The sequence below is a fragment of the Styela clava genome, chromosome 7, assembly GCF_964204865.1.
Source record: "Styela clava chromosome 7, kaStyClav1.hap1.2, whole genome shotgun sequence".
NCBI lineage: Eukaryota > Metazoa > Chordata > Ascidiacea > Stolidobranchia > Styelidae > Styela > Styela clava.
This window is the reverse complement of record NC_135256.1, coordinates 22461969-22488023: the sequence shown is the minus strand read 5'-3', so window position 1 is coordinate 22488023 and position 26055 is coordinate 22461969. Positions and strand designations below refer to the sequence as shown.

At 34.3% G+C, this 26055-nt stretch overlaps 1 protein-coding gene and 1 long non-coding RNA gene across 3 annotated transcripts; one reads left to right on the top strand and one right to left on the bottom strand.

Moving 5' to 3' along the window:
* Positions 1–757: 757 nt before the first annotated feature.
* On the top strand, positions 758–14494 carry LOC120328935 (uncharacterized). The gene is made up of 2 exons (XR_005567699.2): positions 758–1011; positions 14030–14494. It is a non-coding gene; the product is annotated as an uncharacterized LOC120328935 (long non-coding RNA).
* Positions 14495–15431: 937 nt separating this feature from the next.
* Positions 15432–21644, bottom strand: LOC120328932 (uncharacterized). 2 transcript variants are annotated; one of them, XM_078114474.1, is made up of 5 exons: positions 21054–21644; positions 20809–20944; positions 18852–18938; positions 17726–17880; positions 15432–17655 (listed from the first exon to the last, which is right to left on the bottom strand). In XM_078114474.1, exons 1-5 carry the CDS (start codon positions 21158–21160, stop codon positions 17367–17369), a joined length of 774 nt encoding a protein of 257 aa, XP_077970600.1. In that variant the 5' UTR covers positions 21161–21644; the 3' UTR covers positions 15432–17366. The 2 variants fall into 2 exon arrangements, with proteins under 2 accessions (XP_077970600.1, XP_039251456.1); XM_039395522.2 differs by lacking the exon at positions 18852–18938 and having other exon boundaries at positions 21054–21642.
* Positions 21645–26055: the final 4411 nt, after the last annotated feature.

Genomic DNA, 26055 nt, shown 5'->3' with positions numbered 1-26055 from the left:
TCATTTTCGTGTTATTCGTCCTAAGGACTTGTGTCACAGTCGATATGGTCAGCGCACCTTAATAATACGGAGAGATAGATAAAAATCCAGTCTGTAATACGGCCATATTATAGCGATCTATTGCCCGAATATGTGACCGATTTACACGGAAATAATATATATATATGACAAAGTTTGTGAGAAAATCGAAACCGGCCCTGTCGCATACAGATCATTTTTCTGTAAAACATAATATAAATAAGCGTGATGTATTATGATGAAATGGGTCCAGCAGTGGCCCTGATGATTGTCTTAAATGGGGTATTTTTTAATTTGAGAAGTGAGGGATGCTTGTGGTATCCTCAATTGTTTGTGTTTGACAGAGCTTTGCATGCTCATCTAAAAGAAGTACCACTGGCGAGTAGTTGTTATTCTCCCGCTTTACCATAAGATTTGTTTACCTCAAAAATTAGAGTTGAAATGCCAAACTTCGAATTACACAATGCGGTAAGTAAATGGCAATTCTTTGTAATAATGCTAGAATAAAATAAATCTTGATGTGAACATTCGAATAAAAGTTTTAGGCATTTTTCCTTGGCTCACCACCAGAGTTCGCTCTTGCACTGTCTCAAACTAACATAATAAACTATTGCGATCTTGATTCGACCGCATCCTTACTTACTCTCATTGGTGGTCAAAAAGGGGTTTGCAATTAAATATATGGAATTTACCAAAATAAACAGTGTTATTAAATGAGAAATGTCATGATTGAGTGCTGTCAATACTAAGTTCTGTTAATTTTGCTATCATTAGTTCGACTATCTATTTTGTATATATTTCTGTCTACTTTGCTAATTCCCGTAATGTTTTGATTACTTAAAAACTATCCTAATTATCTATCGTTAAACAACATTACTGACGCGTGTTTTGGATCAGCACATTGTTTATCTGCGATTTTCTGTTTTTGTGGTAGGCCTAGGTGTGGGAGCAAAAGGCCTCTGTTTCACTTGCGGACATCATCTGATTTCAATTGTGAGTACCATTTTTTGCAAATGATGGCGGAAAATTTCAGTACAACTACGCTGTTTGGGGACCTGTCCATAATAATCTATTTAATGAATAAATCATTGTTGAGATACCTTTATTTTTACAGGAGTGGCGGTGTCATCTACTAAATAACTAAATAACACCACATTGCGAAACTGCATCTAACAGATAAACAGTATTACGGCAGGGATTTGCATGCAGTGCAGTTTGCCCCAATGATATACGTCATTTGGGATAGGTGGTTTTATAATTGAATGTCACGTACCTATACTGCTATCCTCTTGGGGGTCTGTTTGCGATTTCATTCATGAAATCATCGCTATTAAATATGGACGTTTTATCATGTGCCATCCGAAGAACCGTTGTAAAAGACACCAACTCCCAAGTGAACATTTAATTAGCTGAATGTTGCCATTTGATTATATCGTCGGGTGACATCGGTGTCAGTTATTTCTATACTTTCTGACATTTCCGATTAATGTGTTATTTAATATTCAAGCAATACAAAGTGCCATTCATTAATACAAAATATTGGCAGGCTTATCGCTTCTTTTCAAAATGACGGCCTGAAGAGAGTATGTTTGGCTAATTCAAGGCAATTATTTGATACACACAGGCGTTTTGCATACACCAATTGTTGTTTATATACAAGTATTATTTGTTTGGGTGGTGCATTAACACAAATGACCTGGTATGTATCGCCTACATGTTGTTGCGTCACAATTTAGTTATAGTGGCCAGCTGTGACCTAGAAATTAATCGTTCTATACACTGCATACAATTGATTATGTAGTTTGGAAAATACGTTGAATCGTAACGCCACCGCGATATGCCACACGCGACGCTGTTAATTAAATACGTAGAATCACTTTCGGAAATTGATATATTACGAATTCCACGGACAGTGCTGCGTGTTATAGCGCGATATTATAAATATCATAATTTTGGCGTATCGAAATATAGTCATTTTTTCTTTCTTTTAAAGTAATCAAACATGAATTTTATATTTCCACATAAACCTAAAGGAAATCACACTTATTCGGCATTTTAGTCCGTCGTCAGGATTCTAAACTCTTTTGATCTGTGAATATACACAAAATCATATTATTATATATATATGACGCTAACCGGCCTTGGCTTCCAAGCTGCGGTTCGATTTAATATCTCCCCCACGAAGTATGTGACTATGTGTCAGGACCGACAATCGTAAAAATCTATGAATCAGCTATTCTGTTAGTGTCGATGTATATATATGAAACAATAAAATACCCGATTAAATCGTAAATCGTCTATCCTATGCTAATATTTATAAATTCTGTACGGTAATAAATTAATAGCTAAGAAGGGTTTTTGTTGGTTGAGCACGGAATATTAAACATCTATAACCCATTACCTATTTGCGGATTCGTGTTTGTTGACCAATGCGCATACCATGCTCCAGGTGACACTCCATATGAAAGTGAAATATTACTTTTTACGATAAATTCGATATGGGTTATAATGATATGTAATAATTGTCGTACTTAATACATCACCTGCGACCTCCCGGGAGCCAATACTTGCGAAAATAAAGTTGCGCAATAACACGATTTTTGGATACTTGGTCCCCTCGTCTACGTGAGACCGGTGAAGCAAATACACTGTCGAAGAGCGAAAAATGGTAGCCTTCATACTTATGAATTATATAAGAGTGTTATATTGGATATTGCTTGAAGACACGTACTACAGCAACCAAATTGATACAAATTTATGCGTAAAATCATGTATGCTCACTCCTCAGTGAGTGTCAGTTTAACCGGTTATAATATTTCGTATTGCTGATCCGAGGTTTTGCGGATTATTTTATTTATAAGTGTGACGACCTGCGGTGTTAATAAAGCGAAGATATATATGATAACTTGACATGTTTATTGTGCTTCGGGTTCTGTATTAAGACTTATTAGGACGATATTGATTATATCAGTTTCTATTACTCGTTCAAAATTTACTTTCGAACATAAAATGTATATGATTATGTATGTAATTGACGTAACAATGTAAATATTAACACACGGAAAACTGACCAATAGTGCATAGTTTCAGCTGAAGCATGCAGTCCAACCTTTCTGGTATTTGAGAGAACTTTCATCGCACTCTGGTGAACCGGTCTGGAAGCTCATCCGCCGGAACCCGATGACTGTTTGAACCAATAAAAGTCCATTCAAAACTTATTTATCATTCTTGACTAAGCATGATAAACCATTTAAAATCATTCTCTTTTGTTTTTGTTTAATCAAAGATATTTCTTGGTTGCGAACGGGCTCAAATGGCCTTCGACAACAATACGCGCACTAACAAAGTCCCATACTAGAATTATCATAATTGGACAAATACCATGTGATTGCTGTCGTAGCTTGATACGAAGAATTTTAAGTGGAATATTTGCCGTATCATCATGCACTTATATCTAGTTAGTAAACTACAAAAGCAATTTGGCGACATGACAACAAACTTATGGCGACGACCATACGCATGATGAGATGTATCACATGTTCATCTGCTTGTACTACAGGGGTTGACAATAAACGCTCCCGGCTCACGAATTCATAATAATTCACTTGAAAAAATTTCAGTAACTTCACAAACGTGGCACGATCATTAAATGGGATTGACTAGGCCGAGTTCGTGAGTGAGGTTTAGCAAAGTTTGAAACTTTCATCTCCATCGTCCAATAAGATATTTTCAAGCCAATACAGATGTTCGTCAAACCTAATAATTGCTCAATTGCGATTAATTTCAATAACTTTTTTGGTCCTCAAAGCCTCGGAAGAGTTTTTGGACAGCCGTTTCTCACAAAATAGGAAATAAAGTGAAATCTGAAGCGTTGTTATGATATAAACCTTCCAGTCATCGTGGCATCGCAGTCGCACTATTTAAACAAGTATTTAATAATGATTTAAATAGTTGTATAAAAATAGCGAGATATCATGCAAAAACAAACTATTATTGGTCAAATTATGTGAGGGAGCGACATAGTTGACCACAATTCTCCCAAAAAAATATTTTTGTCGTGAATGTTATACTTCCAATTTGGTACATATAAGTACGCTCTTCTTTTTTAAATGTTACGCTGGTGCGTTGAAATTGAACTGAACAAACCACCATCTATACTTTTGTGTAAATTTCGTGCATTGTAAATATTCATGCGCGAGATATGAAAGAAAATATTTAAAAATAAGTTTTTCAAAGATTAGAAAATATGTTTTTCTTCTCATTTCGACGAAAAGTTACCTAAGCATACTAATTTTGTATTCTAAATCTGCAATTATGGTTAAAACGCTTAAATTTCCCATAATTGCGGTAAAATTTATCTCTAAAGTCGAACAATAAAATGTCTGCCAGAGCGAGTTGATCGGGAATGTCGCGGCGCCGCAGAACAACGATGGCACAAGTGGCGACGACTGGTAATGTATGCTATAAATATTCGCATCACTTAATAGTTCTTATCAGATTAATCATTACAATAAAGTGTAAGTTTACCAATTTACCAAAACTATTTGAACGGTTTCAAATTATAAATTTCTCTTCAAGTTTATGTCATGGCTTCAATGTTTCAATTTATCATTTTACGATATTAGTAATAAATAAATACTGTCGTACAAAATAAGTTCACCAGAGGTCACTGCGAGTGAGTTTGGACTCAAATTATTGAAATGAAATTTTTTGGGACATTTCACTCCTAATTAAAATGGAACACAGAAAGTTGTTATCAACCGTTGCACTGTCAGAATCTTTGTATTGACACCGTACAATCGTTTTCATTATATGAACCATGGACTAATATAATAAATTTATTTTGACATTACTGCAGACGATAATATAATTTATATAATTAGTTGCGATTAACCACAGTATACAAACAAAACATGGGATTTATTTGGCGTAATGTTTTACCAACAAATGTGCTCAAGAATCTTGATCGTTCCTGATAAAGAACCTCCATTGTGTTTGCATATTATCTCGACTATGGCAACTTACCATAAAATGTAATACATTTTAATCGCACGCGACTAAGAAGGAATTTTGTCAAACCGTTTTTATCGTTCCCACGGCATTAAAAACATCTCGGGCTGTGGTTTTTCTTGCTCCGCCCGCGCTGATTATGGGATATTATTAGGAATAATTCACAGTTTTATTGAAACGAATCGTTACTATTTTAGATGCCTTTTGTAATAATGTGGGCGAGACTGGTTTTTATGATAAACTCGTACAAAAAGACAGTAATAGCTATTTTGTTAAATGTATATAAATTACTAACGATTTGCGTTTTATAATGGGGTCGTGCAAACAAAAAGAGTAAATTTTTGCCCACGTTTATTTTATAAATTGACCCGAAATTATCACGAATTTGAATAATTGTAAAAGCAAAAGGCAATTTTTATTTATGTGTGCATATAAAGTCTCGTAATGTTAGCATATTTTACGTTTATTTGTCACATATTTGCCATGTCATATGTAGTGCAAATACAATTATATTTCGTGAAGATTTCAATAAAATTCAAAAGACAATGGAGAGGAAGAGGTATAGAAAAAATACGGATAATGGAAAGCTAATGGACGGCAGACGTAGAAAAAAAAACGTCAATATTCCGTGAAATATGTGGATACAAAGTATTTTCAGCATCATTCTCGACTGCTTTCTATATGCTAGTCTTGTTTATATCAGTCTTTAACCAAAACTGTCGACTTCTAAAATTGACGGTGATTAAAATTCCCGCATTAACATCTCAGTCTTAATGAGCGTATTTACTTGCCACAATATAATTGACTCTTTTCTCAAATGCTAAATTTGTTCTTTAATTGACATTCTTTATTGGAATTTGCTGTCATAATCCTACTAATAGTAAGAGTCTTGTTGACTACGTTTTGTAGAAATCGTGCAGAGATTCACTTTAGCAGTTCTTCAATTTTTTATGTCTTTCTTTTTTTTCTAAATCCTATCAACAAATTCTTTTGGTAAAAGTATTTATAAATACTTCGTTTTGGGTTTGAATACAAATAGCGCAATTACACTATATATTCTGTATCCGGCCCAAGCCTAAAATAATATATTTTTGGCGAATTATCTCAACTAATACTTTAATTTTGATTGAATACCGGTGTATGGCTCCGGTGTTGAGTGGTACGGACAAAGTGGAATTTTCGCACAACTAAAACACATCGAAATGGGAAAACAATATACCAGGTAATTTAGACACTTGACTTTCAAAACAAAACTCGCAAAGCATGTAGACTATGCAGAAAAGTCTTTGAGTTGTGTCGCGGAATTTCCAAGTGGTTCTGGAGAATGTCTGAAAATTGTGTAGCGCCGTTCTGATATTTTAAAACGCCAAACTCGCATAAGAATGAAAAGCTGACCGCGATGACGCAACAAACGTGCACAAGAGTTTAACCCCTAGCGGAATTAAAGTGGTTTCAAAACCCACCAAAGACGTTACAATATGGTAACATACTGTTAAATAAATGGGGCATTCGTAAGGGAGCAAATACTCCAGATATGCTACAACTGGTGAACCAGATGCTATGGGTGCTAGGTCGCTTGGTATTGAAATTTCCATCGATACCTTCTCACTTCTACATCGTATCAAATGCAAAACACCGAGCAATTTGAAACGATGATTTTCTATTCTGGGCCGTCTTTTAAACGAGAATCTCACATTTATCTATTTCTCCCATTGTTTCTTGGTGACTCATGATAATCAAACATTTTATTAATGTACTTGATCACGCCTAATTCATCAACATAAAATTATTTTTCTCTTTTATGTTCCCTATGGTTAAATAAAATGGCCAACTGAACTGAATGCATATGCAAAATTCGCGTTTGCGCTTTTACATTGACAAGGGAATTCGCATACTTTTTCGGTCAAGTTATAGGCGTAGCCAAATTTCGAGCTTTTGTGATAATCGTGTCTGAACATATTATGGTAATATGTAAATGTTGGACAAAGTTTAAATTAAAACTTCTAGATTCCCTGGTTAGAGAAGTGTTTATTTTTAGGGAATAGCGGACGCCCAAGTGTTTACTGTCTCGTCGCGCCAGCAATCTTTACAGATATTCTGGTAATCGTTACTCAGCAGCCGTTACCCATGAATTTATCATTTAAATATACAGAATGTACTTAATATTGTTTTTACAAGAATTTGAAGAATGTTGAGAATAAGAACTCGAGACGGATCCACGAATATACAGGAAATATACGTTCAATCCCTCCTGCACAACAATCAATGTCACCGCTCGTCCGATCACTCATGGGAAAACAACGGCCATTGATCTTGCTAGGGTTCAGCTACAAGTAATGATACTTGGCAATACTAGGTGAAACTTTAAATAAGACAACAAATGTTTATCAATCGGAAAACTCCAAGGCTGGCTGCTCTATATCGGGAAACAATTTACCACCTTTTATCATCTTATATGTAAGAGTAAAAAATATAATTTTAATCTAGCCGGTAATAGCAGACTAAGCCGTACCGGACAAGGCGACGTCCAGTCATGTTGATTTTTAAAATTAACATAAACAAATTCTTGTTCAACAACCCAGAAAAGCTGATTAATGTTAATAACATCATAGACAAAAATAGTCTTATACTGGAAAACAGAGTTAACTATGTGTCATTTCATGGTTATTCAATTAAGTGAACTCTTCAATATCTTGTTTGTGTGTTACTGGAGGATTATGGGTTTTCACTGGCCACAATCTGACTGCTTTACGAATGCGTGAATGAATTACGATATATTACTAACAATAAACTAATATCAAATGTTTTGTAGTATTCCATTTTCAGCACCAATCAGCAGAAATACATGTTTCAGGATTCAAATTTACATGACAATACTGATAAATTTAGCATAGCGTTTTTTTCTGTAGCGTATGATAAGGTAAACTGTGATGATTTTATCTAGAAAAAGGATGATGATGTTGTTTTTCGGAACTGGATAATTTAAAGGGGATTTACTAAATGAAAAGACCCCTCGAGATAATTTGGCAATCCAAAGCTTTGATCACAGCGCTAATGAATTTGTTGCAACAAGCCTGAAATCCGTGTTACCAAAACTACACCATAACGAGTCTTTTGTTTTCAAACAACAACGTAAACATTCCATCAATTAACAAGAATGAATTGGATAGTCAGCAAATTTTGGAATTCTTCGTTCTTGTTAGACACGACCAGTCCAATTTAGATTTTGTCTAAACATGTGCGCAGATTGTGATTTATGGGTATGAGCGAAGATAGTGGATTAAACATTTCTAATACAATTTCGTCGAACGGCAATCAACTCTTTATCGAAAATATTTATACATTACTTGATAGGAATCGATTATTTTTTATTATTTCTATTGCACTCCATGCCCCATATTACCAACTTGTGATCCAAAAATATTGACTAAAAGTGAATACGCGCATAATTATGGTTCCTGGTAAATTTTGAAAGAATCATAAATGCATGAGGTAAGTATTCAAATAAACCAAACTTTCAAAGGCGACATATTTTTGGATTTTTCTTAATTCTTTGAAATATTTGAATACTTTTCTTGGACGAGTATAGCAGAAAATTACACTTCGATATATCTATAGTAAGATACTGTGGTTGGAACGCACGTAACGTTACGAAAAGTGATTACTTTTGTTTTTAATATGATACCAATTATGTTTTACGCGACTGTGTCAAAAATGGGAATTTTTTATTTTACATTGAGTTTTGAATAAAATTTTATTTTCTAACGGAAAAGAATGTTTATTGTCACGTTCCAATTTATTTAGGCCTCGAAATAGGCCTACGCCAATGCGTATACATAGCAGTACATAAATTAGAAAGCATTTTAATCCCACATTCTTTATATTTTCGTTAGTGTTCAGTATATGTTTTTATGAACTGGCTGTTTCGTGAATTGATCTCATTTCCTAAAATATAATATATTCAATTAAATTAAGCTTAAAATCCAAAGAATTAAATCTATTTTTCCTCTGACTTTATACATATATATTGACAATGTACGACCAAACCTTTTGCATCACCAATGAAAAACCTGCTGTCCCGCCTTTTCAGCGTTTCCGGTTTAATTTATCAAGTTCAAACAACAAATATATTGAATCGCGAATTGAAAAGTACCAGGTTGTTCAAATAACGATCAGTGTTAAATATGTTATCAAAATGGTAATTCGTTTTGTTTAATTTTGTTCTGATCATTCTAGATCATTTTCATTCATTTCTTTTCTCGACATTAGCCAATGAACGTTGGTTCGTCGAACTTTTTGTATTTACCATTGGGAGAAATATTTGACGGTGTCAGCAGAGTAGTTGGATTAAGAGAGACTTCTCCTCCCAATTCTATCGGATTCCTTTGTCCTTTGGTTATGCGGTGTTACGTCAGTGCCCGACCTCCATCTCGACGAAAAGACAATTCTGGGCAGTGTCCTTGATGTCACAGGTGCGAAGTAGATATCAGAATTTAGAATTAAAATTGATGAATCATCTCGATATGGCTTCGATATATGAATTACAGCCTTGTATTCTATATTGAAAATATATGTTGTCGTATAGCTGCTACGTTGGGTTTCAACATAAGTTTCGCGTAAAGATATAAAATACGACTGTTTGTTGTAAAGCAAAACAAGTTTTAATCTAAAAATCAGTACATGAAAACCCTCGACATAAGTCGTGGATTACTGTTAAATACAAATAATATAGTGAAGTTTTGTCATCACATTTGCCAAATATGGTGATCGCATAAAAGTAAAATCGTAGACAATGGAGACTATAATCAGAGATGCATTCCGCTATCATTATAATTTTACAATGACGACTTACTGTCAACGAGTGACAATTTCCGTTATCGCTCACTGACCAACGCACACTTATAGTAATAATGAATAGTCAGCATACAATGTCTAAAGAATGTGAAGAATTTTTGTAAACCTGTGGATTCCCACAAGATCTCATTTATATAATAATGCTAGCTTTGTTTGTCGAGAGTAAATAGCTACCGCAAACTATACTAATGAGATAACTAAACTCAAACCCGTTTCCCTGGATTGGGATTTCGATACAATTTTAAAATCTACGGGACTTCGCTTTTTCGAATATAGTTCGTCCTTGTCCCAAAATCTAATTTAAAATATTTGATACAAAATTCAATTAATAGAAGTATAAATCAAGTTACTTGTTGATTTATCTAATGTCTTGAAAGTTTCAATAGTTTTCATTTAGTGGGAAGGAACGTGAAGTGAACACGATAATTAATAGGTTTTACGTCTTATAACGTGATTTTCTTAATGATCTATACAATTTAATGAATCCCTTTTTTAGACCGGAAAAGGGAAGTAGTTCACTGATTGTGCAATTACAAGTCTATAAATAGCTAATGTAAGTTAGAGATCGCGTACAACTGGTTTTCTCATAAAAATAAGTTGAATTGTTCCCTTTTTAGGATACATCTCAAAAACTTCAAATTCTTAGTAAGTTAGATAACATTTCAATATTTTAATTGCCTTCTAAACTGGACGTCACACCAATTTGTATTATTGAATAAAAATTTACCATTTTTCATACGCTCCCGAACCGCTCTCGAACGGATGGCTTGTCGAATGTTCTTTGATAAATCATATGAAGTTATTATAATATGCCGTAACTAATTATATTTTAAATATATCTAGATCGGATATTCAAATTTAAATATTGTCGACGAATTTGTCTTAATAACATCAATAACGTAAGCGATTAATTCAAAATAGTCGTAAAGGTTATGACGAATCTAAGAATATCTCTGACCTCAAAGTCTCAAAACTTCGGTAATGACTATAATTTGGATTGGCCACCGAAGTAGCCGGCTTCATATTTTTGATTAAAACTCTTGAGGCGTTATTTAGATCAAAGGAAACAAATTTACATCTTAATATCGACTTACTTCTATAATTTTACTGATAGCAACATCACCATCATACTTCAAGCAAGTCAATTTCGTCACTAGGAAAATAGTTCAGTCAATCAAAATAGTCCCAGCACATAAGAACTCTTTCATGAAAAATTTCTGACACGACGACGTAGTGGGAGCAAACGACAAGAACTCATAGCCAATCTTTACGAAAACTGAATAAAAACTTTGCGTTGAACTTTTTGAGGTTACAATCGCAACGTACGTGAATCAGGACCTTTGACCCTTTCTATGTAACCTTTCGAAAGATTAGAAAATAATTTACCGTGGCCGCTAATTATATAATTATGTTCACAAATGTAACATCCGCGATATCTCTTTGAAATTGTATTAAGCCAGGATTAAAAGTGTTTTGTATTTAATTATCGTTTTTCTGGCTGTGTTATTCATCAACATGCAGCTATATCATCGAAATTCCGAAGCAAGACCAAAGTATAAAAATAGTGCATGCGTGAATCTCTCTTTTTCAGTCATTGCTCCAATAGTTTTCACCGCCTTATAATCGTTCGGAGTAGAATCTGATTCTAATTATTGCGATACAATAAACAGTAGATAAAATTGTCCATAACGTCGGACTGAAATGAAGTTCTGGAATGCAACAAAAGTTACAATCCCCAAACCTTAAATCGGAATTCGTACGCGAAAACCGGAAGCCCAATTTCATTTGTCTGAGACACGTACGTGCATTTCGAAAATCTAATTGTTTGTCCGATTCTTGCGGTTAACTGAGGTAAAATTCGAAATTTATATACTAAAGTCGCATTTTTAGTAGGATTATCGTGTTTGAAACAAGACCTTTATAGTAAACCTTCGATATCCAATCGACATAATGACATAGTACTTTAAAGAGCATGAGAGATGACATTTGACAATCCGAAATTTATTAACAAATGGGTTTCCGTATAAGAGTCCCATGCTCTACAAGCATGCCATTTTTTTTTAGAAAACATGGTTTTCACTTATCATGGATCACTTATCATGAATAAATCATGAAAAGTCAGTATGCACCACGATCCATGAGTCAGTCGAAAAATCCTATTCATGAAATCTATGAACTAAAAGTCTACATTTCAACATAGTACCAGTGGTATGCGGAATATAAAGTAGTACTATATACATTCATGTCATCTATAACTAATGTTTAGAGATTAAAAACCATCTACCTGCGTAAGAAAATCTCACACACAATAAACGCTTTGTTGATATATATTTTCTCCATTACATTAATACCTTGGATAAACTCAAAAGGAAAAGCTGGGATTCAATAGGCAGAACCGCCGAAATTGAAAGCGTATTTTAGTTACTGTAAATCTCTGGTCTATGCTTCACACATATTCATCTGTCTTTGTACAATGGCAAAATAAACGTGCATTCTTCGTCTATTCACCAACAGGAACTTCAAAGGCTTTAATTCGTAAAGACCTGTCATAACCAGTGACTTTAATATTAAAATATGATGGATATATCATTGTGAGGAATTTTCTATTTGTCTATTGATGGAACAGGTGCAGACCTCGTCAAAATATTCGCGAAGAAAACAGTTTTATGAAATTTCAAAATTTTTGACAAAATTCGCATAAAAATTATTGATAGAAAATTATATTTTATAAACGAATATGAATATACTTTTCAGTTGTTTGTTGTATTGCTTATAATTAAAATATTCCTAGAACTAGAGGTTAAAGTTGCTTTATTTCCACCACATCTATACCAAACAGAATATTATTGAATATTTTCACTGAATTTTTGTTATAAAATGCACACTGGCTAGTATACTTGTACGACACTTTTTGTCACAGAGTCGTTGTTTCCTAAAATTAAATTTCCAACTATTTTGTAACCCAATGGACCACCTCACGATTTGAATGAAACCGATGAAATTTTTCAAATGTAGGCGTGGTGTATGCGTTGTTTTGTGCAGCGTAGAAACAAAATGGACGGGACATTATATTGTCATATATTGAAAGCCGAATTACTGGAGTGAAAGTAATAAGAATTACTGTAGATTAGTCACATAATCTCTATTGTTTAACTTCTAGGGGATATTTTCAAGCAGTTTAGGTAATGAAATAGGATGCTGTAATATGCGTGCTATTCAGACATCCGGCATTTCTCCTAGGTACTTATTTATTTACTTTATCGTATAATAAGCGGCGTTTTTAATGAGACCCTACTTATTACGAAATCCCCAATTTTAGGGAGTAAATTGTTTAGTAAATTAACATTTGATCAAGGATAGCCCATATGTACAGCGCTCCTTTTCCAGGTATTCATGTATCAATCATACTTGATGAAAATTTCAATTTTAGGGAGTTGCTTTTCATTTTGTTGCGTCCTTGAATAACCATGACGTAATCGATTACATCATAATGGATTCATTCAGAAAAAATGGCGATACAAACGGACGTGATTATGTTTCATCATTTGTGATGATATGATAAGAAAAAATTTCTGCGAATTCGCTCGATTGTGAAATCAAAACCTTAATACCCCAGGGACGGTAAGAATTCAAATATATCATTTTATTTGGGAGAGTAAGATTGCATCATGTAATAAAGCATTACTCATGAATTGAAACGTCAAGTCCCATCACCGGTGTGGAAGTCCCTCTCTTCTACTTTAAAATTTAATGAGGTTGTCTACCAGATTCTCAATTGACTTTTGTTTGGCTTCCATCTTATAGCATGACATAATGTGAAAAATAAACAAGTGTATGTGTTTTATACGATTTACCGTCGCTTTAATTTCGCGATTTACGATTTATGAACGTCAGTGAACAGCCTATGAATCTTTGGTTTCCGAACCATAAACAAAGACACGAAAAAAAAATTGCAATTTGTTCAGTCTTGAAGACGCAACAAAGACTTTATTTGTGTCAGAATGGCATATGGTGACAGCTAACTGACTATTTGAGCTCAATTATACTTAATGCCAATGGAGTCTCTTTGTCTTTTCTTCGGAAAATTGTTACCGCAAATATGTTTCTCTTATAAATAATGATATATAATGGGTGCCGTTGTATTTAGATTCAAGACCAAGAATGGAGATGAAATGCGGATGATACCTGTATGACCTCATGATGTCTAGAATTTTATCGTGCATTTCAGGCATTGAAAGCATGATCCATCTCTAGCTCATATTCGATGGAGGGATCGCTTTTATTTGAAGGGCAAGCGGTGGGATGTCAATATGACTCCTCGACTGGAAATTGTCATTTTGAATGTTTAAGAAATTCCAAAGACAGATTAGCTGTCGGATGACTACCTGCTATAATTATATAATATACTAGTCGTATTTTGCCAGATTGATCTGCTTTTATATCCAGAAAGGATACTAAGTTAAGCTACATCTCACACAAGTTTTATAATTTGATATGATACCGGTTTTATCTGCCGCTTGTGGTGCATACTTTTGGCAGTTTATTATCTTACTCATCGCTCAGTAATGTTTACAAGTCCTCGATTACTTTGAATAAGAGCAGGAATTTGTGATAATTTGTTTGCTTTTCTTTCAAGAGGTATTATCCAAATGCTGGAGATTATCCCAACTACCCCAGTGTGTACGTGACAGCTCCTTCCTAAGGAGTAGTCATTTTTGGACGTTCCCAAAGATAAGCATTTAACATAATTGACAACCGTAAAACGAAATTGTTTTGATTCTGACTCAAACGAAATGGAAAAAGACGAAAAAAACATGTTTAGTCAATTCTTTTTGGTCGGTTAATGATAGATAAAATTAACTCTGTAGATACAATAACACACTAATAAATTCAGCAAAATTGTTAATACAAATATCAGTGTGTTTCATTGTTTTTGCTAGTTATTTTCTTGGTGCAAAATTCCAAAACCTTTTGTAACCATCATCCGAGAGCGAAACATTACGAAATGTGTATAAAATCACGATATCTATTTTTAAGATCTAACTAAATTATATTTTTGATTATTATCTTTGCTATAAACGAGGCCTAAAAATATTTTTTCAGACATGCACGAACTTGATCACAATTTGAATGGAGATTTACGATTCGATTATCTAAATAGCTGGAATTCGAAGCCAAATTCTACAATCTGCGAGATAAGCCCTAAAATCCACTGTGTTACTGTGGTTCGTCAAGATTCAAGTTCTTTTTCTTTCGATTTTTAAACGCTTTGAATGTGACCTTTTCATTTCATCGTTAATTTTAATATTTCATTTAACAAAACCTGAGGTTTAATATCTCCACTTTTAAACACGAGTACTGGTATTGGATTCCAAACACTCCCACAACTATACAGATATAAATCTTAATAACCCTTTTTAGCGGATATTATCCAACAATATTGACTTTGATAGCCGCTAATTTCACATACACCCCATTTCTGCTTAAACCTTGCAATAATAAATAATGAATAAATTGCTAATTCTCGACAATTACGTATGCACATAATACAAGCATGAAATGGATTTATTATTGTTAACAAAAGGTGTTAAAAGTTGACTAAAATTGGAGCGTTAAATAATGTTTTTAAATGCGTCGAGGAAAATTATATAAACAAGCTTAATCCTATTTGCATTGCAAATAATAGCAAAATAAAAGTGAAAACACTGTTTATACAGAAAGTTTTTGTAAAGCAAACGACAAGTAGTAAAAACATATTGACAAAACGATGTAGAAGATACCATATTCTTTGTATTAGTGATAAAATATTATATCTTGTTAAATAAATTCAAGACAAATTGCAAATTTCATGGGTATAAAATGAGTTGTGTTGCGAATAGTTACAATAGTCTCCGGAGATTCGATTTTGGACCCGAACTCGAAAACATATTTAAAACTTGAGAAATTGTTCGTTTGGATCTTTAAATTGTGCCCAATAAGTGAAGTTACACAATCATTTAGATATCATTTATCATATTTAGCAAAATGTATGATTCGGTTCATACAATAGAGTCACAATCATTTTTTTGCAGCTTGAAAAGATTTTTGCTGGTCACATGCTTCGCCAAAACGGCCAGGCTCACAACTCTACAACTTTGTTATTAAGATGAAGATGCGCTAAAGCAACATATATGTTTAAAATTCAGCTATAGTATAATAAAAACATAAATGAACAATAATAAACAAATTCCACAATAAACGTACCACCACGGACAAATAAATTTCGTTAACACCACTTCTGATTTTAGTTTGTCCAATACAGGAATATAGTGATACAGTGAACATTGGTAAATTTTTACAAATTTTCCAAAGAAAAACCCTTGTAATTTTCCTTATTACCCAATCTTTACATTTTGAAAAACATCAGATAACAGAAATATGTATTAAAGCAATGAGCAATATTTGTTCGTTCTTCTTGACGTCAATTCAGGGTTTGGAGTAAAATGAAAACCCCCACTATGCGTTAGTCATTTTCCCTTTGCCTTTGTTTAATATTTTCATGTAGATTGAATATTGTGTAAAGGTAATAATATCAAAATTATACAGCGGTTTCTGCTTTTTTTGTTCGAATTAAAAGTTATTTTGTCAAATTTGCGTTTTTGAAGAAAGGTGGTTGTTGGTTTCCAATGCAAAGTTTGACTATCACCAAGAAATTTTTAGCGAAACATTCCTCTACCACAGTTTTTCAAATTTTATCCCAAAATAAAATGACAAAGCATTATACTATTCAAGCGCATAAACATAATCTCCGTGTTTAAATGCTTTGCACATCACATGATTTTATAGGATAGGTCTTCTTTCAGATGCTGTCACTGATAGGGGCTTGCGCAAAGCTGGTCGTGACGTAGTTTCGAAATGCTGTTTCTAATTTAGTTTTGAGGGGAATACGCTACTTTGAAGCCGTATTGTTCTAGATGTTTCGAAGAAATGAAAAATGTGAGTAAGAATATTTACAAAAAGACAAAAATGCTCAGAAACGTTGAGTTATACGAAAAAATAAAATGTCGTACTGGATTATACACGCATATAGATACGTGCGTTATGAAGGTAACATCATGCAATACTACACTAAAACTAAAATAGGAAATTTTCAAAAGTTTCTTTCACATACAACTCGATAACAGTGACACTCTACCAAACCACAATCAAACCAGAGACCCGAACATTCAATAAAGAGCCTCTGGATTGATTGTCGGCAGTGTAAGTCATTGCGTGGACTAAGGCACAGTTACAAACAGCTGAAACTTCAGGAAACATAAAATACAATGTGGACAAACAAGATACTTGGATTTTGAATAAGAGAAGAAAGGGGCAATTATTATCTTGTCTTCATGATTCCTACTCGTATTGAATTTCAAAGCAAAAAGTCGCAAAAACGTTTTTCAACGATTTTAACGAAATCATCCTCGTTTGATGATGAATCAGTTTTGAATGAAAGAATGCGCCTAGCCCCTGTAGTAGCGTCTGTATGGCGTATGTCGTCTGTTCAGTCCGCCATGTCGATTCCTTCCTCTTCCATTAATGTATGACCTTCTGTTGGATCTGTATGCGGTATATCCGTGCGACATGAGAGCCTGTGGTTTTGGAAAAGATTTGGCAACTGGTGTCGACCTGCTAGGAGAAGTTGTCTTGCACTTCACCTTTATTCTAACGGAAGGCAATTTTAATATTGTTTTTTGAAGTTCGAGGCAAGTTTTTGCCATGGCAGCTTGTTGTCGCAGGCTGTCGGCCAAACTGAGTAGAAATACAAACAGATAAAAATAGCAGAAAATTACATGAACGTGGTGATATTTGAATGACTTACTTGATGAACTCGTTGATGTGACGTGGGGCGGTCACGGGTCGCTGATCCACAACCCGAACGCGCAAATTGTCATCTCTTTTCGCGCCGTTCAAGTGCGACAGAAGTCTCTCTGATGTGTCTTTGTGACTTGGGATGGAAGACTTGTCAGGAAGCACCTGTGAATGCAAATTGAATTCGGGTTCAGTTATCGGTGTTGATGGCACTTCTAAGAACATTGTATATTGTGTGAATAAATCGGAGGCCATCTCCTCAGCACGATCATAATTTTCTTGACCATGACTGAGAGCGTCATGGTGTATTGTGCATGAAGTTATCAAGCTGCAGTATGTTCAGGTTAGTTGGTGAATCATAAAATGTACAGATTATCAAACTGCATGTGACTACTACATATCTTTAGATAATTTTGAGCGGTGCTAAAATGACATGAAACTTGTAGAGATTATTAATGTTGATAAATTTTTACAGATGTAAATAACCGTGTTGCTGACATCCTTCCAACTACATCCATGGTAAAGAAGTGAGAATGAATATTACTATATTAACTGAATGATTAATGTTTAGTTAAGTGTCATATATTCATTACAGTATTAGACACAAATTCAGCAATTACGTAATGATGCAATAAAAAAGCGCAAGTGCTAATGTTGTCAGATCGGTCTATGTAGCACTATTAACTTCATGTTCGGTTTTTCGATGTTGCGAGCAAGTTTTGCGCCGATGCGTTTGCACACTTAATTTGAATGCACCTTTTTTAATTACAACATGTGTCGCATATTTTACGACACTTGAATATACAGAAATGTATATATTTATGACTCTGAAGCGATTAAAGTTAAATGCTTTCATGAGACATCATGATGGTCGACGATCCACAAGCAAGGGTCATTAAAATTCTTGACACAGCAAGGTCTGCAACTGATGACAGTTACACTCTGTGAACTGAGCAATGGGCGAATGTGAAATTCTAAAGAACTGAAAAATATCGCCAACTGCTAACTTTTTTGTGAATAAATAGGTCCAAATTATATTTGAGGTTGAGAAGATAGCTTTATATGATTTAATTCGACAATAGTGATGAATGCATGAATGATTTCTATTGTTTTTGGGAAGCACGTGACACATCCACCTGGTATCCTATTATTCCTTTCAATCCTTTTGCCTCCAGTTTTCTTTTCACATATATAGAATTGATTGGCTCCGTTTGCATCACACGCTGCCAAAATAATTATTTGGCAGTTATGAACCATATTAGTGCGACTTGTTCAAATAATATCGTTTGCGCTGTAAACGGATATGACGTAAACTTCGAAAGACACATTCATGATGTCATTGTCTACTTTGACACCTAGTTCACGGCAATATTTAGTTCTTGCGTAATCAGTGTTCCACAACTCCTGTATGTATTTTAATAAGTGTGAATCAATTTTAAAATGGATCAAGATTAAGATAAGGTGTCGCGCACGTTCGACACATGGTCAATTTCTATTTTTTCAAATTCTCTCATTTTCACGTAAGTTTGACATAATGTACTAAAAATACTACCGCCAATTTGTCTCCTATGTGCGTTAATAACCAATGTGTCGTATTTTGCAAAATTTCATATTCTACTGAAAAACATAGTCGTGAATTGCTCAATTGTAAAACATTTCTATCCTTTTCAATTTTCTTGTGGGAGATAAATCTGTATGACACAAGAGAACCTATCTTTTGTGAAATATGATTGAGTTGTCTACGGAACAACCATTTTGTTGATTAGACGCAGTGGAAAAAACAAACAAAGTATTGTCTCATATGTTTATTAATCTTGAAGTTACAAAATTTTTAATATAAAAACGATAAAAAATAAATACGAAGACGGTAGTTTAGCAAAATAAATACCTGGCCCAATGGCACAATTGCATAAATAAATACAAGTTAGGTGCAGAATGTAAAACGTTGAAACTCACAGTAGACAATAATATGGAGAATGAAAGAAATGAACAATAACACGAAAATGTAGTAAAAGTGTGCGCAGAAAACCGGAATAATTATAGCTATATTATTATGCTTAATGCAATTGAATGCATAGAACTTTTGGAATTGGAAGGAGCATTTAAAAGCACACTCCAGAACAATATTGGACAATCAAAGCAAAAAATGTCTCGGTAAATAAATGCACTGGGATAGATGTTACATCCCAAACTTTTCTGTCAGAGGTCTGCAGTAAACATCGACTCGATAATATTGGATAAAAATTATTTTAACTGGAACGAAGTTGTCGTCTGCGCACAATCACAGTGGTGCACCTTGTATATGTTTTACTCGACACCGAGTTATGTAACTAAAGTCACACTTCCCTCAGACGTTAATCCACAGATTGAAGTCATTGGTGAATCGAGCTAACGATGTGGTAATCCTTCGGTAATTCGGTGACATCACCTCTACACGCGAACAACGAAGTGCTGTGTCGCGGCGGGGTGATAGGTCAACCATCGAAGTCGAATTTTCCAAAAATCGTAATCTGTAACATCCGACAGTCTTCCTCCTTATATCCTCGATATTTAGAATAAAGCATCAATATAGTCCGAAAAATAGTCTTTATCTGAATATTAATGCTTATCCTTTGCACCCGCGGATTCAGCATTGATAGCCGCATTGTGATCGTCGTTCTTTGCGGACAAATTTGTTCCTTCTCTCGCGTATAAGAGCTGCATCCAACTGCCCTCTCCTGAGATAAGCTCCATGAGAAGATCTCTAAGCAAGGTATATCCACGTACAATAGGACATGGCCGAAGTAATCGTTTATCCCCGGTGACGTATCCTTCTCGACATGAATCTCCATAAAAGTGCTCGTTTATCCTGTTTCATGAAACAAATACAATATTTGAATTTCATTCATATCAATTTTTGATCTATGTTACTAACGTACCATAATATACTCCCTTGATTATTCAGCGTTTACTTACATAAACATTATACTGCGTAATTTTCGTAATCTTTCTCGTGCATCAGAAATCGCGAAGACAAAGAACTCGCGAATCAGCGAAGCTATTTCATTTAGTCAAAACGAATCACTATAAAAATACATAAAGTTGAATATTTACCTCAACACTTATGTTCTTTCCATCTTCAGCTGCTGCGATAAGTCTCGCAAGCATTTTCATTCTTCTGCGTTCATGCATTTTTCGGGCAACATGACTTGAGATGTTAACATCGGCATGTCGCCTAGCTGCAGAAGATCTGTCGAAATAAGATAAATATGATTATTGAAATGATCTCACATAACCAATGAAATTTTTTCAAAGGTTTGAAATTAATCAATGTAAAAATTAAATGAAAATATTCTTACCTGTCGTGTTTTGATACTTTTCGACTTCCATCTTCTGTAGTTGGTCTAGTTGACCCATACGCGATACAACAGATCACAACGAAAAGAATAATTTGAAGTTTGCACATCTTGAAGTGTTTGATTGAAATTGTTTTATAAAAGATTCGTAGTATAAAAGCAATTAGTTGCGTATATCTTTGTAATGCTCGTAAAAGCTCTGTTCACAATAGTCGCAACGTCTTTGAATGTTAACCTCGCAACCCGATCGTCTCTTTTATACACTCGCTCGTGATACGGACGCTCAACGTATTTTTTCCTATTGCTATTCAACAATACATATATATTTAAAAATAGAAATTAACTGCGTTAGAGAACGTGAAAACGCTCGAGAAAAAATGTGACGGCAAGAGCGTAGGCGAGCAGGGCGTACGATCCTTTTGTATCACTCTCTCGAACCGAGTTGTTCTCGAAAAAGCAAAAGTAAAAAAATATATGTGCTAGGTTTGCTACAAACTGTAATACTAGAATTAGTTTATTGTCGATAACAAATATATTAAAATTTTCAATTAGAATGATATTATCATGAACGTATGATAAGCACTGAGATAATGTTATAACACAATTATGTCGATGAATATAAAAATTACGTGTAGCTTGATTTGATATAATCAACTGGAGACGCCTACCACAATATTGAATAACTGCGGCTAGAAGAGTCATTATTTGTCGCCAACCTTACAAGTCATGCCCGAAGACCTGTTACCTGTTGATTAATTTTCTCGATTTAGTTTGATGATGATTATCTAAAGTTCATTTACTCACGTTCAAATCTATCAAAATGTCTGCGTTTGGAATAATTAAATGTTACCTCCCTTCACAAATATTGAAATATGCCGTATGCCTTTTCATGGTGTGTATCCATATCCTTAACATAAAATATGCTATTAAAGTGTCTTCTCCATTTTATATTTTATAGCCCCGGAAGAATATCGGCCACGAGAGTAAACTTAAATACACAGTACGCTAAATTATTAATCCAACTTTTCATATTAAACTGCAAAATATAAAAAAAAAAGTTTTCATATGACTACCACCTAGTTTAAAATAGGGTACATGTTCTTCAGGTCACAATATCTTTGACAACATTGACACTCTGACTTTCCAGATTAATTGAATACACAGATCGTTTCTCTAAACTTTATTTCATTCACATGATCTATGAGCTAAAATTAAACTTGCGGTCGCTGCCGTCTGTCTGTCCTATTACCCTGCGATCATTTTCTCCAGCTTTCCTATGAACGCCATCTTACGGTACGACCCTATTCTATTTATTCGCCACCTCAGTTTAGAAAGCAAATTATTGACCTGACCCATGGTTAATTTTGTTAATGAATTATATTTAAGACTGTTTTAACATCTATCGCGTTTTACAATCTAGCCTTTGAGCTCTTTCTGTTGTAATCTCAGCGCGACATGACTTCTCCCCTGCTTTAGTGGAAATCTTCTTGTACGTAAAACTTGTCTTCGGCACTTGTAGTACTTTCACTGAATAAAACCGGAGAATCGCCGTATGTTGTTGGAAAATAAGTTCATAGTAATTTTGTCGATGACATCATATTCTAGGTTAGTTCTGTTTACGTGTTTATTGTGGGTTATCCACAGGTATCACTGCACGTATTATCCCTTTGTGCAACTGTCGCTCATCCTGTGTCGTCAGTGAACGTCACTAGCTGTATCTTCCAGTATTATTTTCAATAGTGTATGCAGTTTTTCAGAGCCAAATAAAATTTGCAACTTTATGTGTTTGGTTTTACTGGTGTAGCAATTATTCTTGGATCTAACCCTCAAAAACAAATAATATGGTACATGAGACAAAGTCCAATTCACTCTTGAAACACCAATCATATATAGGACTATCTATGAAATGAAAATAATCCAATAACGTTCAATAAATTATTGAACTTGCAGGAAACGGGTTATAATATGAAATCGGTCGTGAAAATTGCCGTGACATTTTCAAAACAATCGAATCTTTGTGACTCTCTTTCAAACAACCATTAAAAAGCCCGCCTTAGGCTTGCTTAATTCTATAATCTGTATACAATTTAATAAAGCTATCTAATAGTCAGATCTACATCGTTAACGTAGCGTACGCCAGAATAGGGCAAATTTTCCCATTTCACACGAGTGCAAATTCAAGCAAGTATCATCCCCCTTTGCCGTATATGGGGTTTTTCACAATCACAAACAAATGACGCAATTTAATGACGTCCTCTAATTAAAATGAATGGAAGATGAATGCATGACATTTTTATATCCGTATAGTTAAAGTTGAACACTCCAATACGCATTTAGATAAGGTCGTAAAACATTTGAACAAAGCGAAATGCCATTGAAGGACCCGTGCTTGAGATGTTATGTATGCAGTCTGCATGTCTGATATGTGTAATTTGATCAATTTCCACGTGTCATTTAATGACTCTTTATCGTTACAAATTCCTATCTGAACATAATACGCTATTTATAGTTTTACTTCCAAATTTGTTTGTTGAAACGATGCAAAACGTGCAACTAATTGTCTTATGTGTGATATTTCAGTTTACTTGTTCGTGATTCGATCCTAAGGTTCCTCTTTACTCAGAAAAAGTTCATGCAATATGAAATGTTTTTGATAATAAACTGGTATATACAGTACAGAATCAGAAATATTAAACCGGCATTTTAATTTGGGTATTGTTAACATCGCTTTCTGGGCACTACAATTTACTGGCAATTGTTGTCAAAACATATTCGACATTTCCGAAGGATAACTGGGTGTAATGTTTGTACAAATTGCCAAAGATTTCAATACTGTTAATTTGTTGCCGAAATAATTTAGAAAATGATAATTGGATTTCCGAAGTGTTCTGTTCCTGGTTACCCAATTTACGTTGTTTATTTACTAGGGCTTGAAGCATCCGGATGAAACGGGTAACTTACATAATAGCATGACTCACTAGAAGGAGATTTAGTCTTCACAAAATCAGAATCAATGCACCGGATCTTATAATTAAAAGGGTAGTTTTGGACAAACCTTCGTCTACATTTTCCTTCTATATATTTTTTGAAAATTTTTGGAGACGTGGCTGAAGTTACTTCATTGGAATAACTAAACAGTTCTTTCTGTACTAAGGTTGAAATTGAAAAACAACAAAGAACATTTGAATCATAAACATTGTTACTTTGAATATAGTCCATTAAGTTTTTAACATTTAGTATAATGATCATGTTAGATCACAGCAAAGAAAGAAAATCATGTATCTTGCTTGGTCAGAAGCATACATCTGACGTCATTATTAACCATGATATATAGATTGACCAAATCATACAGTATGACAATAAATAAAGGGATTTACATTTATTTGCTCGTCATGTCACGTGCCTTCTGTTGTGAGCAATATCTGACGATATACAAAATCATGTCTCCCAGGCTGATACTATCTTAATAAATACTCCTCGTACGACTAGCTCCACGTGTTTACAGATAACAATCGGCCCCCACTAGAAAAATTATCATAGTTATCCATAGTCAACAGCGTCACTTAATATTATTTGCATACCGTATGGAATTTAAGTTATGTACATTCAATTACAGCGAACAAACGGACTACCATCACCACGTTGGTCCCTAGTTTGTTTGATTCTCGCTGCTCGCTAAAAGAGGTTTACTTTGTGCGTGTTGCAAGAAAACATACAAGTGTGCATAAGGTGTTAGATAACGGCTCTCTTTAAATACAATAATCATACCCCTCGCTCAGTTGAAAGGCGGAAAGACCTTGAAACCTATATTTAACCTATAAGATAGAAAAATATTTGCTGAAATCTCACTCTTCTAGTCAGTGAATATTTGGTGCTAGTAAATAGGCCTACTCACTAAATGCGCATCATTCACTTTGATGTCGCCAATTGCAGTCGCTTTAAAGGTTTCTGATCATTTTTCTGTGAACCGTCAAACACCTGCTCGAATATTGCTCTCGCTGCCGGGGCAAATTGATTCGTTCGCGACAATGACTAATCGACCTTCAAATAATGCCCACTCGAAGAACTGTTAAGATTTCTGCCACCCGAGTCTTGTCGTAAGATCTGGTTGATTTTCTGCAAAAAATCTGAATAAATTCAACCGGAGTTTTCACGTCATTACAACTACTAGTCTGAGGTCTTGGACTTCTGAGATTGTTACTAAAGATCATTTCATATAAATGTGCATCGTGCTGTACTTGCAGACGCAATCATCAAATAATGAAAAGAGCAAATTTTACCAAAATCCGCTTTGAATTATTGTCAAACTCAAGTTATTTTCAAGTTAATCTCCAGTGCAGCGGTACGAAGAATTGATAGAAAATTTATTGCCTGATAAATAAATTGGTGTGTACTCAGACAAGAGCTAAGGCCGTATTTTGTTTGAACAGATTCGTTTATGCTGACATATGGGCAACATCGTGGTGCACTTAAAAGAGATTGTGTCGCGACTGGCTCTTTTGTGCGGTTTCGGTCGGTTGTCTGTATTGGTAAAATTTGTACGCACATGAACTGTTTACTACACGTTGTATTGACAATACAATGAAATTGAAATTGAACAGTGCTTAATTTGATTAAAATTTACCTTCTATACTTTTCTTAAATAGGGGAGATAATTCTGCACACAATCTGGAATTTCTGATAAATTTGAATTTTAAATGTATTCAAAAACATTAATATGGTCATCGTGAACTTCACACTTTTTATTTCATTTGTTTACCCGTAGGACCATTTTAATTCTATACGTATTTTAATGAACTATGCCAGTAATTCTACTTCTCAACAGAAATTGCAATCTATTCGGCAGGGGTCCAATTGCTTGTTATACAGCAAATAAGATAGTATTAAAAGTGATACGAAACGATATAAAAATGCAGCATATAGTGCATGCTTGCTATATTCAGCGTTGCTTCTCAAATTTTTTTTCGTAACACTTGAAAAAATAAACGTGAAAAAAAGATTGATT